The sequence below is a fragment of the Gossypium arboreum genome, chromosome 9 (assembly GCF_025698485.1).
Source record: "Gossypium arboreum isolate Shixiya-1 chromosome 9, ASM2569848v2, whole genome shotgun sequence".
NCBI classification, from domain to species: domain Eukaryota; kingdom Viridiplantae; phylum Streptophyta; class Magnoliopsida; order Malvales; family Malvaceae; genus Gossypium; species Gossypium arboreum.
The window spans coordinates 78,427,169-78,444,391 of NC_069078.1; the positions used below are offsets into that span (position 1 = coordinate 78,427,169).

The window sequence follows — 17,223 nt, forward strand, 5'->3', positions numbered from 1 at the left end:
GAATGTCAATTCACCCGGGGAGTACGAAGATGTACAACGATTTGAAATGTCGGTTTTGGTGGCATGGAATGAAACGAGACATCTCCGACTTTGTTTCGAGATGTTTAATATGTCAACAAGTGAAAGCGGAACATCAAGTGCCTTCAGGATTACTTCAGCCGATTACGATACCCGAGTGGAAATGGGATCGAGTCACAATGGACTTTGTGTCCGGACCGCCATTGTCGTGAGCAAGAAGGATGCGATTTGGGTTGTTGTTGATAGATCGACTAAGTCGGCTCACTTTATCCCCGTCGTCTGATTTTTCATTGGATAAACTAGCTGAATTATGCGTTTCTCAGTTGTGAGATTACACGGGTACCGATTTACGTGGTGTCGGATAGAGATCCGAGGTTCACCTCGCGATTTTGGAAGAAATTGCAAGAAGCTTTAGGTACCAAGTTGCATTTCAAGACCGCCTTTCACCCCAAACCGATGGTCAATCCGGCGGATAATTCGGATACTTGAGGATATGTTGAGATGTTGCATCCTCGAGTTCGATGGTTCATGGAAGCAGTACCTACCTTTGATTGAATCGCGCACAACAATAGTTTTCAATCAAGTATTAAGATGGCGCCTTACGAGGCTTTGTGCAGGCGTAAATGCCGTACACCATTGTTTTGGACCGAACTCGGTGAAAACAAAATTTTTGAGTGGATTTGATTAAAGATCTTTGAGCAGAAGGTAAAAGTAATCCGTGAAAGTCTAAAGTCGACCACAGATCGTCGAAATCGTAAGCGGATTTGAAACGAAAGGACATTGAGTATCGGTGGGAGATAAAGTGTTTCTTAAAGTTTCGCCTTGGAAAAAGATACTCAGATTCTACCGTAAGGGCAAGTTGAGCCGAGATTCATTAGGCGTCTGAAATCTCGAAGCGAGTTGGCCCGATTCGCGTATCGTTTGATTTTGCCCCCGAACTCGAAAAGATTCACAACGTCTTCCATGTTTCAATGTTTCGACGCTATAGATCTGATCCGTTGCACGTAATTAGTCCATCAGAGGTTGAAATTCAATCCGATATGAGTTATGAAGAAGAACCGATTCGTATCCTAGCTCGTGAAGTGAAGGAGTTGCGAAACAAAATGGTTCCGTTAGTAAAAGTGTTATGGCTCAAACACGGGATGGAAGAAGCTACTTGGGAACCCGAGAGCTCTATGAAAGAGCGTTACCCAAACCTATTTACCAGTAAGATTTTCGGGGACAAAAATTTCTTAAGTGGGGGAGAGTTGTGACAGCCCAAAATTGACCCTAGTCGGGAAGTGGTTTCGGACCGCTAAACCGAGTCACCGAAATGTTTGAATGTAATATTTATTGTCTAGAATATGTAATTATGAATGTGTGAAAATTTCAAGTTCCGATTTAGCCGATTGCATGTGAATTCAGTTAGTAGGACTTGTGTGACACTTTTGAAAAGTGAAAGGCTAATCTATAAGGACCTAATAGTGCATGTAGTCAAAGGGGAGGACTTGCATGTCAAATTCCCCCCCAAGTTGTAGTGGCCGGCCATGACAAGGAATCATGGGCTAAACATGTCATGAAACATGTTTTGTTGGTGCATTAGGGAGAAACAATAAACAAATAAGTATGGGTAATAAAGAAAGAAAAAAAAATGTGTGTGTGTGAGTGAAACCCCCCATTGCCGTGTATTGTGGAAGAAAAAAAGAAAAAAATTGTTCATCCATCGTTTCATTCTCTCTTGACCGAAAGTACTAGAGGAAGGAAGGAATTTTGCTTCATGTTTGTTTTGGAAGAGGATTAGGAAGAGATTGGCTATACTTGCATCAAGATTAAGGTATGTTTGAGGTTGTGCCATGAGATTCATGCATGTTTTAGTTGCTAGCTTGATGTTCTTGGTAGCCCATGGTTCAAATCCTTGCTATGTCATGGGAATGAAATTCGGCCAAAGTAAATGTGGTGTTAATGCCATTGCATGCTAAATATCAAGCTTGATAATGATACATGTGATGGTGGATTGATGGCTCTTGGACTTTCTTTTTTGTATTTTTGAGTAAGACATTAAGTTCTTTGCTTAATCATGACCAAAATTATGGTGTTGTGATGTATTCGGTCATGGTATATCCATGAGTATGATTCATGCATGTTGCATGGTAGGTAAGATTTGAGCTTTGGATATGTGTTTATATTTGGATATAAACAACTTGAGATTCGCCCTTGCACCTACATGAATATATGTTTGCACATGATGAATTGGTATGACACATATACTATTTTAAGGTGTATATTTGCTTGTGATGTTGTTTGGTTATGAAGTAAATGAGAGATGTGTATTGAGCTACAATATGTAATGCGTTAGTTAGTAAAATGTATGCTGTTTTTTTGTGTAGTATTAAGTGTAAAATTGGCCTCAACATAGACATGCATATTCGGCCAAATGAAGTAGATTGGTGTGCATGTATTCGGTTAGAGGCAACCATATTGAAGCCTTATCTTGGCTTAGATTGTTGACTAAATGGGTAATAAGTGAGGATGGTTGCCGAATATACAAACATACATATGCATGTGTAATTGAATTATGAATGTTTAGCAAGATGGTTAAACTAGTTGATTTATTGATTAAGCTCAAGGAGTTAAAGAAGGAGAATCAAGCAAGGGAAAGACGAAGGTCATCGAGTAGCCGACTTGGACTGTTTTACCCAACACAAGGTAAGTCACTAAGCATATATTTTGTATTGATTTGAATAGACATAATGTCTATGTAATTATGCGAAAGGAATGATGAATTTATATACATGTGTGTATGTGGTGATGGAGGTATTGAATGAAAGGAAAAGAGGTGAGATGTATTGAGTTGTTGATTTGGCACTAAGTGTGCGGGTATAAACAATTGTGATCATGAGAATGGCACTAAGTGTGCGGGTTTAAAACTTGTACAGCACTAAGTGTGCGAGTTTGATCATATAGCACTAAGTGTGCGAGTTGATTATATAGCACTAAGTGTGCGGACTCACTATATGCTTTTGAATCACTATTGACACTTTGAGTGTGCGACACTATTGAGTTGATCACGGACAGCGGATCGGGTAAGAGCCTTGAGTTCATGGCTAATAGGCGCTATGTTTATATTTGGGGTTGAGCTTGGTAAGTTTGAACCTATGTGACAATGTAAATTGAAGTCACGTACATAAGAATTATCGTGGAATGAGTGAAAGGTCATGTAGATGTATGATTGTGACGAAAACAAAATGGTGTATAGAGATGCTTCAATTATCCTATTGATTTGTATATGGAATGTGAATGTGTAACTTGTATGTGATTGAGTCGAAAGGTCTAAGGAACTATGGTATAGTTCGGTTTGAATGGAGTAATTAGCCTCGTTCCATTTTGTTTCCTCTTGCGATAATGTTATTAATGATTGGTAGTGCATTGCTTATGACTTACTGAGTTATATACTCATTTGGTGTTTGCTTGTCACCTATTTTAGGTTTCTTGGACTCGACTTTTGCGTATTCGGGACCATCATCGAAGTCATCACACCGGTTAACAACTTTTGGTATTTTCTTCGTAGTTGGTCTTGGAGTACATTTCGGCATGTATAGGCTATTATGTTTGTTTGAGCTTGGTATGTAAATATTTTGAATAGCCATGCGAAAATGGCTTATAAATGTTTTGAGCATAATGTTATAATCATTTGGTATGTATATGCTCATTAAGAAGTACGGAAATGTTTGGCAACGACCAGCCATTAGAATGGGTCATCATGATTATATTTTGGACTATATATGAAAAAGGGTGGTTGAATCATAGAAACTATGTGTTAGAGAAAGTCTGCCCTAGAAATAGATGCTGGCAGCAACAGTGACGTGGATGTCAAAAATCACTAAAAATAGTAGGAATGGAATTAAATAGTGAATAAATTATGTAAATGAACCTTGATGAATCCATTTTCATATGGAAGAAGCGAAACGGTCATATGAGTTGTATGTTAAAAGATGTTTGGGTTTTGTGAGACAGGGCCAGAACAGTTTCTGGATTCCCTGTTCCGACTTTGAAAATTCATTATAAATTAACCAGAGATAGTTAGGAGTCATACCATATATGTATAAATTCCTCTTTAGTATAGTTTCTATAGAAACAAACGGCATCAGTATTGAATCCCTACACAGGAGTTATTCCAGTTGTAACGCACTAAGGTCAATGTAGTCGACCCTGTAACATGGGAGACTTTAACTAATAAACTGTACTAATTGGCTCGACCAAAAATTCTAGAAAAAAATCTTTAGATGGACATATGAGTCTAGTTTCAGGGAAAAATTACAAAATTGATTTTCGAGTTGTAAAACTCAAGTTATGATTTTTGAAGCGACTAGTACACAGATTGGCAGCTTGTCTGGGAAATTCTCAATAAGTGGTTTGAAGTCTGTTAACACCTCGTGTTCGACTCCGGCGACGGTCTCGGGTTCGGGGTGTTACAGCATGTTTGTGTCGGCTATCTCACCGCCAACACCACCTTTTATCATCGTGTAATGATTACTCGATGATTGCTCAATCAATAAAAAAAATAATATTTTTTTTGTCGGTACTATGTTCACCAGCATCAATATGTATTTTTTTTTCAAATACACTTTAAATGTACTTTTTTTTTGAGATTTAAAAGAAAAAATAATATTTTAATAGATGTCGGTGTTCACGTTGCCAGCACCGGTTCAAATTTTAAAAAAAATTGAATTTTTTTTTTGTGTTGACATTCACATTGCCGGCATGCACCAGTTCAATTTTTTTTTAAAAAATAACTTTTTTCTGTTTTGGTATCAATGCTCTCATTGCCAGTACCGATGTGGTTTTTGAAAAAAAATTTGGTCGGCATGCTCTGATTGTCGAGACCAATACAATTTTTTAAAAAGGCCAAAGACACTTTATCATTGACAAAAGATTGCGACATTGTCATATTTTTATTCTTTAAAAAAGTTTTATATGGGGAGTAAAAGTTTAAAAATTGAAGAGTTGAAATAAAATTTTATTGTAATTAAATTCCATTAATTGTTTTAATTATATTAATTAATTGGGCCTAAAAATTTAAAGAATTGAAAAATGCCTAAAAATTTAAAGAAATGAAGAATTTGAAATAGAACTTAATTACAATAGAATTTTCATTAATTACATTAATTAATGGGGATTAAAAGTGTAAGAAATTGAAGAGTTTGGAATGAAATTGTAATTTCTTAAATTTTAATATACAATTTTTTACACAATAAAAATATCTTTTATATTAAGTAAAGTACATTAAAATTATAAAATATCTTTGGCGTAGTCCTTGAATTGACTTCTCCTTCTATCAGCAATCCTGAAAAGGAAAAAAGAATAGCAGAATAAGTTTGTTTGAACTTAGTGAGTTTTAAAGAAAAAAAAAATTATACAGTACATTACTTAGTACATTAACCAAACATTCCTGAAGATCATACATGAACTACATAAAGTACACTCACTGGCGTATACAGAACACAGATAGACTCAACATGCCAGCTTACTTATTCTTTAGGCGTATACTGTACGCCAACTTAACATAACTCAGACAAATCCATCTTCATGCCAGCCACGTACCCAAAATACAGAATCAGAAGCATATCATTCAGACTTATTCACAATCATTCTCCCCCTTAACTCCTCATATCATTTCCATTCAAAATAGCATGTTTTATCATGATTTGTCAATCTAGTTTGCAATATATCTACTCTACTGGAGGCTACACAAACATATCTCCACATCCTCGTCACCACATATCGAATCATATCGTATCATACATATTAAAAGCAGATGGTAGTGACTTAAGCATGAATAATGACACTTACTTCATTTTACAGACAGACTGTACTCAGACTGATAACTATGGATAACCATTATCCACACAAACATCTTTCATTCATTTTTCACTCACACACTTTTCATCCTTTACAAAGGAAGAATAATTACCTTATACGAAATATAAAATAAAGAAACTATATTACATGGAAATAAAAAGAACTCACTAAAAACTCTAACACAAATCTATAAAGCAGGTCCTTTCCCTTATCACTTGGACCTTCATTATCTTCTTGAGCAATACGCTGGTACTAATGTATGAGTTAGTTGAATACTGCAAACCTTACTTCAAAGAGGTTTTCTAAACTTAAGTTTTGAAAGAGTTTTCAAAGAAAAATCAAGAAAGAAGAAGAAAACATAAAAGTGTTCAGAAAGACCACCGCTATCCTTATTTACTTAAACTCGGAGACAATTATTAGTGGAAAAAGCAGATAATTTCACTAACTCTCTTGATTCCCGTGATTAAGTGCTCTTAACTTAATTTAAGTCTTATCATCTATAATAGTTTAGTTTTGTTTTAACTAAGTCTCAACTTAACTAATTCAAATTACCATACTTAAATAATAAATAAATCTAAACAATTGTGAACTTACTGAGTTCGCCCAAAACATCTGAGTTGGGTGAATACTTACAGAAAAGTCTGTCAAACCACAAAACACGCTAAAACAAAGAGTTCGTCAAATGACGCATCACACAAAATCTTATATTTAGTCAAAACAAACACTTTACTTACTCATATATATCCTTATTTTACCAATAACACACCAAACAATAATCAGATACAGAGACTTCTTCAGGCGAGTTGTTACAATTTTTTTCATGAAACAACTTTGAACGTCACAAATTTATGAACTAAATTCCAAACAACTTTCTTCTCCGGTCTCTAACATTGGCCATCAAATCGACCTGGATCTAAATTATGTTCTTCTACTCATTAATAAGTACTGAACCATCATATTGATCATCAAACTTTAAAAAAAAAAAACTTAATAACCTAGTGATTTAAATAAAAACTCCCAAATAGTTTAGCGACTTAAATAAAAATTTTTGGATAGTTCAATTATCATTTTGTAACTTTTTTAAAATTAAGTGATTAAAACGTAAACTTACTTTTAGTTTAGTAACTTTGAGTGTAGTTTGCCCTAATAATTATTTTAGTGTTGGTTGTAGGTATACTAAGGTTAAGCTATGCCATAAGTCTTTGCACTCTTCGTAATTTTAGAAATTTGTCTTTTTACTTTAAATTCCTAAGAATTTAGTCCCTCTACTTTTCATTTAATGACCCAATTTCTACCTTGCTTTAGAATCCATCGTTTAAGTCGAGTGTAGGGTGTTACATTTCATATTTCAAAATTCGAGTCTAATTGTTAATATTAAATAATTTTATTAACTCGGGTTCATTGCAATATTATTTTTTTAGTTATATAACTATCAAGTGGGCATTTTTTTATTTTAAAATGTTACACCAACAAATATAATCAGTATTAATAATTAAATTTAATTTTCAAAATCTGAAAAATAAAATAAACGAAATTTTCAAAAATAAAAGTATAAAAACTAAAATTTATAAAAAATACCAAAAAAAAAAACTTAAAACACTAACAAAGTACCTTTTTTAACCCCTTTTATATATTTAATTTTTACTCTACGAGTACCCTCTCAACTCTTCTCAGAGTAGCATTGACCTTTTATATATATTTATTTTTAGTGTAATCCACAACCATGTTATGACAGTGAAAAATGAAATTTTAGGTATCAACATAAGTAAATATCATGTATTGGTATTAATTATTAAGTGCTCTTATATATTGTAAAAATAATTGTATTAATTGATTCAAGGCTCAATTAGGGTGAACAACAAATATTATTTAACAACATAATAAATTTGATGGAAGGAAGATGATAAGGTGTGATGGGTGAATTGTTTGATTATGAAAGTTGGCTAAACATAAAGAAAAATAACGTTTAAGCAACACAAAAGGAATCAGATTCCAGATAACAAAATGAAAATGAAGTTATGAACTAAGGCTTTAGAGTAGTCAAAAAGCAACCACCATTTAACCTATTCCTATAAGCCAAGAAAAGTTATGTTAAACATAAAGGTTAAGAATCTTTCTCTTTATACCTTTATATATAAATCACTTAAGCACAGATTTATCATTTACCAACTCTAATAAACCTTTCCCAAATTTTCCTTGTTTTGCACAGAAAGAGAGCTTACAATCAGACTTAACATTCAAATTCAGAAATTGGGGTTTTTTTTTTTTTTTTTGATGGAAAGTTCATCATCAAGAGCTGAAGTAATAAAGCCAATGCTTCTTAAAGCTGGCATTCCCTTGGCACTCTCTGTTGCAGGTTTTATCTATGCCAGGATCATTGCCAAAAGAAGAATAAACCTACAAGTTTCTTCAATGGAAACCCAGGTAAGTCCCCTGGAAACTGATCCTCAACAGTTTAGATCAAGTGAAGCTATACTTTATCCTACATCTTCTACAAGTGGAGATGATGGAGAAAATATTTGTACAAGTACTGACTTTACAAGCATGATTACAAGTTCTGAAATTCAGAACAGAATTGCTTATGAAGAAGAGATTTTAGGCCTAAGATCCCGAGTCGAAGAGCTTCAAAAGAGAGAATGGGAATTAGAAAGGAAGTTTCTTCGTTTCGTTGATCTTAAAGAACAAGAATCTGTGCTTATGGAGCTTAGGAACATGTTGTTGATGGAGAGTTTGTGTGTTGAGTTCATGGATCGAGAAATTTCATCCATGGAGGCCGAGAACAAAAGGGTCGAAAACATAGTTATGGAATTTGTAGGAGTTGTGGAGCAGATTGAGCATTGGAAATCACAGAATGGGTTGCTTGAGAGAAAAGTAAAGAGGCTTTTGAGAAAAACAAAAGGCCTAGAAAAACTCATAGGAGAAAAAGATTTGAAGATTCAAGCTAAAGATGCAGAAATTAGAAGAAATGGTGAAGAGCTACAAGGAAGAAGCAATGTTATCAAGAAACTAGACGATGAAATGAGGGACCTCAAATGCTTGACTCTTCAATTGCAGGATCAGAAAGATAAGCTTTCAAAGAAGTTGGAATTAGCAGAGGTTTCAGATTCATCAATCTCAAAGGTTCGTAAATTTTAATTTTAGGAACATACTTTTTGTACTATGCTAATCCGACTCCTCATTTAAGTACGCATATCCTCTAACTGTGACCCAACTTGTGTGTTTTCAGAGTGCAGAAGAGGGGATAACCAGGGAGGAATACACGCAACTTGCCAATGAATATGAACAAGTTCAAAAGGAAAGAAGTGATGAATTAACGGAGCTTACGTACTTAAGATGGTGCAATGCATGCTTGAGATACGAGCTGAAGCGATATCAACTGCTGCAAGAGTATATCCAAGGGAGCAAGGATCAGCTGGAACAAGACTTTGAAGAAGGTGGAGAAAGTGTAGGATTTAGAATAGAAGAGCAGCTAGGCAGTCCAAAAATGGTGGAGCCTCGCTTTGGTGTTGCAAAAGGTGGCGAAGTTAGCTCCAAAAGACAGAAATTGCTTAAAAAATTCAAGAAATTGGTGGATGGAAAAGGCAAGCATGAAAGGAAGTGCTTTGGCAGACATTCAGTTTGTGATGAAATGCAAGATCAGGAACATGTCGTTCATGCAAGGAATTCGTGTTCTAGTATTTAACAATTTGTGAATAATGCTAACTAGGAGACTTATAAAATCCATGCCAATGAGAAACCTGCAGTTAGAAGTAAAAACAACAGGAGCAGCTTGGGGAAAATATGTAGAATAAATGGTAATGACATAGTTTAAAAGTAACCTCCCATAAGTGTTTCTTTTAAAAGTTCATTGATAGACTCAGATCCAAATGGCTAAAATTGGATCATATATGTAGCCCATATTTGGGTTAAATCTAAGGGGCTTTATCGAATAAAAAAGCAATATTTTATGAATGAAGGACAGCCATCGTTGCCCATTTTCCTAGCTGTGTCATAAATCAATCTAAAATATGTTCAAGTAATGTGTCAAATCTGGGCATGCCCCCACCCAAGTACCTATTGATGTCAACATTCCAACCACTCAAACCTGTTAGTTGGTGGATATAATATTTCTTTTATTAATATCATTATATTTTCAATCTCTTTCCTAACTTCCAACAACGTTTTAAATGTCTTTTGAGCTTTTTTATTACATAAGGATGAGAAACAATTTAAAATTATATATATATATATATATATATATATTTATTTAACATGTAGGGATAACTAACTTGCCTTAAAAATTTAATTTTAAAACACACTCATTCATATTCAATTAAAATCTTGAAAAGGAAAACATAAAATTTATCTAGAGTTTATTGGAAAAGAATCATAACCAACTAAATCTAAGTTCTACAAAGATATAATTATTTATTTTGGTATCTTTTTGTCCAGCTCATAATTCTTCCTTCCAATCATTTACTTTATCACTTCACTCAATCCTTAATTATTCTTATACTCTTTTATGTTGTATTTTCCTTGATATTTGTATAAACAAAATTCTAATTTTTTTTTTATTTCAACGTTATTGATTCGAGAAACATAAAAGCAGCACATCTTATGTGATTATCATAAGCACATGATTCTGACAGTGCTCATACTGAATGTTTTGGGATTGTTTATTTAATTACTTAGATTAAATTTTCTCGGGAAAGTCATTGTTATTAGTCATAGTTTTATATTTCAATAAAAATCAAGAGCGATTGTAAACTGGTAAGGAGGATGAAGATCGGAGATAAGTAAAAGCAACCATTATATGAATGTGTTTCCAATAATGTAGTATTATTTCAATTAAGTATCATCTTAATAATTTGCAAAACAGGAGCAGGAGCACAAGTAGTGGCTATACACAACTCCAACAAAGAGGTGTGTTTGCTTCATGGCAATACGGCTAACACTGAAGATACCTTTTTGTTGGGCGGACACAAGAATGCAAATCAGAATAATATTTGGAATTATTGCTTTATGCAAGTTCTGCTTGGAGACAATGGCACCATCATTCTGGACTGACCTTTCGGATATGGCATCTATACCACCAACCTTTTACTTTCACTGTCTTATGTTTTCTTATGTTGTTTTAAAAGAAAGGAAGTAAACTTTTTTTTTTCCTCAACCGAAGTTATAGTTGATAAAAATTGCAATGCAAACTATGTCATGATTTTATATAGAATAGTATAATGTATAATATTGATTCACAAAAAAATTATTGCTTATCATCTATACTCTTTCTACATTTGAAGTTTAGTTTTTTTCAGATTTAAATTTATTATAATATTATTTTTACACTACAACAATATAGATATATAGCGGTGACAATAGTAGCTGCCAAAATTTTAGCTTTTACGATCTATGTATTTGATTCAATTTGAATCTACCTTTTAATAATTTTTATTTATAATAAATTTAAAATATATTTAAAATATAAAATGATGAAGAAATTAGTTTTAATAGTAAAACAATTAAACAAATTGAAATTAATGTTTTTACATTAAATTTAAAAATTAATAGTTAACTAATACTTTTTAATACATTGAGATCAAAATTAATTTTATTTATCGATTGTACCATATACAAATTAAATCAAACTCTAATCTCATTTTTCAAAATAATTTTTTTATTTTTCGAAGTTTATTTTTAGTATATTTATATTAATTATCAAGCTAAATATAATTTTTTTCAAACTTAGAATAAGTGAGACATTTTCATATATAAATATTTTATTATATGAAAATTAATTAAATAAAAAATTTTAATAATATTTAGTTTGATAAATTAAAAATTAAGTACTAAAAAGACAACGTTGAAAATTTTTAAGTATTGAATTTAATTTATAAAATTTGTTTTATTTAATAAAACTAGGCGGAACATTTGAACTAATCGTACTAGCCAAACCAATCAAACTGGTTGGACCAAAACAGTGGCTAATTAGTTCAATCACCAATTTGGTTTTAAAAATCAGATCTGACTTGCTGGTCAAACAGATTGCACTAGGCATAAGTGGACTTACTTAAAAAGTCAAGGGTTTAAAATTAAAATTGTGGAAATTATGGTATAAATTAAAATTTTGAATATTTATACTATATTAAATTAAATGCATGAAGCTTCATCATTTTCAGAATCGGATCAACCGGTCAAACTAATTGGATCAAGAATCGACTAATGTACCAGTCCAGAATAAGGGGTTAGATTGGTTGGCTCATGAATTGGTTGAATCGATCAGACCGATCAAACCAATAATTGAATTAGTTTTACCTATTTTTAAATATTTTTTAATAATTTATTCAATCGCACCAATTAGATCAATCGAACTGGTTGAATTGGGAATTGGTGCTCTGACAGGTTCGCCTAGCGGTCCAATTCTAAAAATTTTGAGCTTTGTTGATGATATATCATAGGTAAAGTTTGCAAGGTAAAGAGAATTTTGAAAAGAATTGAATATATCAATTATTGAAGGAGAAAATGACTTTTTATGTAACACCCCACACTCGTACCCTTCGTCGGGACGGGATACAAGGCATTACTTAACTCTAAACTCAAACTTTCATACATTTTCGAGTCATTAAACTCGACTCAATTTAAAACTTTTTTAATTTTTATTTTAAACTTCTTATCATAGGCCTACGAGTCCTAAATTGGCCATTGGATACTATTCGGGATCAACCCGGGTCCTTAAACCATCTATAGAAAAATTGACTTTAAAACAAAGCACACGCCCATGTGGAATGGCAACACGCCTGTGTGACCAATTCGATACGGTCGGGCTATTGGCCTGTGTAACTCACACGGCCTAAGCAATACAGAGACACGCCCGTGTCCTCCACCCGTGTGGAATTAATTCTAAATGCACACCGGTTTTCATACGGTCTAGCACACGCTCATGTCCCTGACTCGTGTCCTTCACACGGCCATGACACGCCCGTGTCCTAGCTCGTGTACAAAAACATGGATATTCTGTTTCTAACATCAACACCCCCAAAATGTCACATGGCTAAGGCACACGCCCGTGTGCTAGGCCGTGCCCATCACAGGGCTAAGACACACGACCGTGTCTCCGCCCGTGTGTTTACTATCATGCATACTGACTTGAAATTTTTACGTGCAAGGGACACACGGTCGGACCATATGCCCATAGGGCAGACCGTGCGTCACACACAGCCTAGACACACGCTCGTATGTCTACTCGTGTGGACAATATAAGGCTATTTACCAAGCCTATATGCCACCCTTACTTACACAACCTACATAATAGCAACCACAATCAAGACAAGACTATCTCAAGCAACCAAATCAGCCACAATAGACAACATTCCATTTGTGCATTTTATTCATTTATGAAAATAATATCTTTGCATATAAATCAAAATGAATATTAGCCATCATTTGAGGCTTAATACAAAATGATGGGTTTCCAACCCAAGCCAACACATTTGGTTGGTTCTCAATGACACAGAAATAGTAAAGTCTAAGCCCTATACATGCCATATTCAAAAATATAAATCAAACTACACCGACTGCTTCTATTGATAGTGTGATCAATATCTTTAACTTCCTTTGGTCCTTGAGCTAGATAGGCGGCACTAAAAGAAAATGAAAAAGGAGAGGGAGTAAGCATAAAGCTTAGTAAGTTGCACATAAATAAATATACAATATAACTTTACCGTTCATCAACAAGTATCATAATACATAAGTGGCATAAGCAAAACTTACTCATCAATATTCAATACACCTCATATAGCATATATCGAGCTCACATTTCATATATACCATATAGGTACCTATACGACTCACAACACGGTTATACTTTCCTTGTTAACTTGAAATCATACTTTCACCATTGAACCATTTGGAACATTATCGGATATTCATTTAGCCTTAAACATGGGGTCAGGTGCCGATGTCATGTCCCAGACATGGTCTTACACAAGTTTTAGCATATTTGTATCGTTGCCATGTCCCAGACATAGTTTTACACTGACACATCTCGTAGACGATGCATGTCCCAGACATATCTTATACTGGCTTACGTCTCGAGGTCGAAACATGTCCCAGACATATCTTACACTAGCATTCGTCTCAATGCCGATGCCATGTCCCAAACATGGTCTTACACTGGCTCTCAAAATGTGGCCGATGCATTTCCCAGACATGTCTTACACTAGCTCACACAAGTGACCCAAATGTCATGGCATGAATATCCGATTTATTTCCTAAGGTTCAATCAGGAAATTTACTATCTCTATTCTTATCACATTTTCTCATTTCCACAATCAAGCAATTTATGCTATAATAATTTCAATACAATTCAAATACATATATTATTTATGTAGTTTTACTATTTACATACAATCTACCTCGGATTACAAAATGTGGTGACTAGTCGATTTAGTCGATTTGCTTGGCTTTCCCCTGGTCTAGATTTGGATTCGGTATTTCTTAATCTATAATAACAAAATGCACTTATTTAGACACTAAATAAAATTAGGCAAACAAAATTTCACTTCTTCGGTGAAATGACCATTTTGCCCCTAGACTTTGACAAAATGACCATTTTACCCCTAGGTTTGAAAATCGATTTTTATCGAATTTCTTCGCATCTTAAGCTTAGCCGAACCTTTTTTACTCTTATAACAACTCCAAATTCCCACTATTTCACATATTTAACATCTATTTTACAACTTATGCAAAATGGTCCTTTTAGGTGTTTTCATGAAAAATCCTTTCAGAAAAGTTGTTTATCACCCAACTAAGCTTCATATTCTTCCATAAAATTTAAGAAAACACCCTAAATGCTCTCATGGAAAAACCCTAGACTTTTAACCATTTTGCAAAATAGTACCTTCATTTGAAAGCTTATGCTTCAAGGGTATCAAAAATGCAAAAATCATCAACAAAGGGTATGGAAATCACTTACTTGTGAGTCAACTAAGTAGCTAAAATTTCAAGCTCCCAAAGCCCTATTTTTGCTGGTAAAATCAGTGAAGAAGGAGAGGTGAAAGAGATGATATCATCCTTTGATTATTTTATTTCTACTTTAGTCAAAAAGTCAAAAATCAATTACCTAACATTAAAAATTTTCAATTCATTGCCCCCTATGGCCGGCCACCCTATTTCTAAGGGTCTAATTGCCCTTTAAAGGCCCCCAATATTTATTCCCTAGCTATTTGACACCTTTAGCTATCAATTCAGGACTTTTACACTTTATGTGATTTAATTCTTTTTTGCAATTAGGCTCACAAATATTAAAATTACTTCACCAAATATTTCATGCATTCATATAATCATGCTATAACATCAAAATAATAATGGAATAATTTATTCAATCCGGATTTGTGGTCCCGAGACCACTATTCCGACTAGGCCCAAAATCGGGCCGTTACGTTTTATAGCCGTACATCACAACTGAAAAGAGAAAGAAAAGGAGCCCATGACTTAACAACTTTGAATAAATCAAACAAATAACTATCCCTAAAGAAACAGGATTTATTATCCAAACAACCTAAAAACAGATTATCAAATCCTAACAAAGTTAAATATTTATTATTTTAATTTTGAAGGAAGTGTGAAAGAAGAAAGAACAAAAAGTTCTCATGTTTTTAATCAATCTTAGATTTTGAAAATAGATTTTAAAATTTAAAATTTAACTCTTATAAAATTAGACTTAAATTTTATTTATTATTCAACTAAAGAAATTCCAAATTCCAAATTCCAAATTCCAAATTTATTTATTTATTTATTACTTTTCAAAACAGTCCATTAAGAAATTTTAGAAATTGTTGTATGACTTAAATAATGATTAATGTTGGAAATAGTTTGATATTAGGGTGTAATTATCAATAGCAAATGATGCAATAAAAATCATCAGCTTTAATTATTGAACGTTAGATTAGTTGGAGTGTTGAGAATAAGATATCATTTTCCCATAATAGGTTGATTAGGTGACACGTTATATGCATGGAGATGTTAAAAGGTTCTTTCATCCATTAAGGACCCAAAAGGAAATTTTAAAAGTTGCAATCAAAAGTTCAACTGCTCTATATTTAATATAACATTAGCTTCTTGTTCTTTGGCCATTAGGGTTATAAACGTCATTTTAATTTAATCTTATAATTTCATTTTAAATTTTTTTAAAGGAAGTAAATGAGTTAGTTTAGTCTTTTCATTTTGATTTTTTTTAACCATGACTTTTATATATTATTTCTTTTATGTATTTAATGGGATACTATTTTTACATTTCGTGATTAATATTGTACCCATAATTGTTTACTTTGGAAGAATAACATTGATTTTCAAGCCTGGAATGATTATAGTTTCTTCATAGAATTTGAGGTCAGAGATCATGATAAAAGCGAGAGTTGAATGCTTTGATGACTAATTACATCATAAATGGTGGAGTCTCTCATAGTGAGTGACAATTATTCTTGAAGATAGGAAGGATCTTATTTTACCAGATGATAATGAGAGATGTCATCGATCCATTGCTTCTTTTTATATCAATTTGACTTTGTTTTCTTTTTTGATGAGGCCATTGCATCTCATAAAATTTTAGATAAATGTGGAGTTTGATTCAATACATTATTAAAAATTGAATATATATTGATCCAATGCAATTTATTTGTTTATTCTAAAAGTTAAAAAGAACATAAAATAAAATAAAAATTACTCAAAATAAAAAAAATATAAGGACTAATTGTATGATTTAACCTAAAATTTTTATATGAAATGATGATTTAACGTGCCACGTCATCTTACTGTTATACCGTTAACAAAAATTAATGGCTCAGTGACTAAAACGTAACATTTCAAATATAAGTGACTATAATACAACTTGAGGTAAACAAAAATGACTATTTTGATAGTTTACCTTAAGTTAATTGCCTATTTCTTTTACGGCATATGTTATCTTTTTTCTATTTTCTATTTTCAATTTAATATTTAAATTATTTTGTTTATTTGAGATATTTCCATTCAAACTACCTACAAGTTTGATAGTTCCTATTATAAATAAAAGAAAATAATCTTAATATATATATATATATATATATATATGTATACTTTATATTTTATTTGGCAACTTAACTAATTAATAAAATAAATTATTTATAGATTTGTATATCAAATTACTTAAAATCAAAATTCACTGCCTACATAAATTTTTTTTATTAGGTATCAAGATTAAATTATAAATTTTTTGAATTGTACTAAATTGAATTTAACTTTAGGGACAGTGTATAATTGAAGTTTAATTTATTAAACTTAAGGTTGTCAATTGAATTCACTTTTACCGATTCAGGTGATTTTATGTTGGTTCAACTTCTTCTTTCTTTCTTTTTT

The 17,223-nt window shown here is 32.7% G+C and overlaps 1 protein-coding gene and 1 long non-coding RNA gene across 2 annotated transcripts; one reads left to right on the plus strand and one right to left on the minus strand.

Annotated features, from left to right (window-relative positions):
• Positions 1-5,197: 5,197 nt before the first annotated feature.
• On the minus strand, positions 5,198-9,311 carry LOC128280804 (uncharacterized). Its single transcript, XR_008270967.1, has 2 exons — positions 9,185-9,311; positions 5,198-5,341 (listed from the first exon to the last, which is right to left on the minus strand). It is a non-coding gene; the product is annotated as an uncharacterized LOC128280804 (long non-coding RNA).
• LOC108455970 (protein CHUP1, chloroplastic) lies at positions 7,927-9,807 on the plus strand. Its single transcript, XM_017754554.2, has 2 exons — positions 7,927-8,976; positions 9,083-9,807. Exons 1-2 carry the CDS (start codon positions 8,131-8,133, stop codon positions 9,536-9,538), a joined length of 1,302 nt encoding a protein of 433 aa, XP_017610043.1. The 5' UTR covers positions 7,927-8,130; the 3' UTR covers positions 9,539-9,807.
• The last annotated feature ends 7,416 nt before the right edge of the window (positions 9,808-17,223 follow it).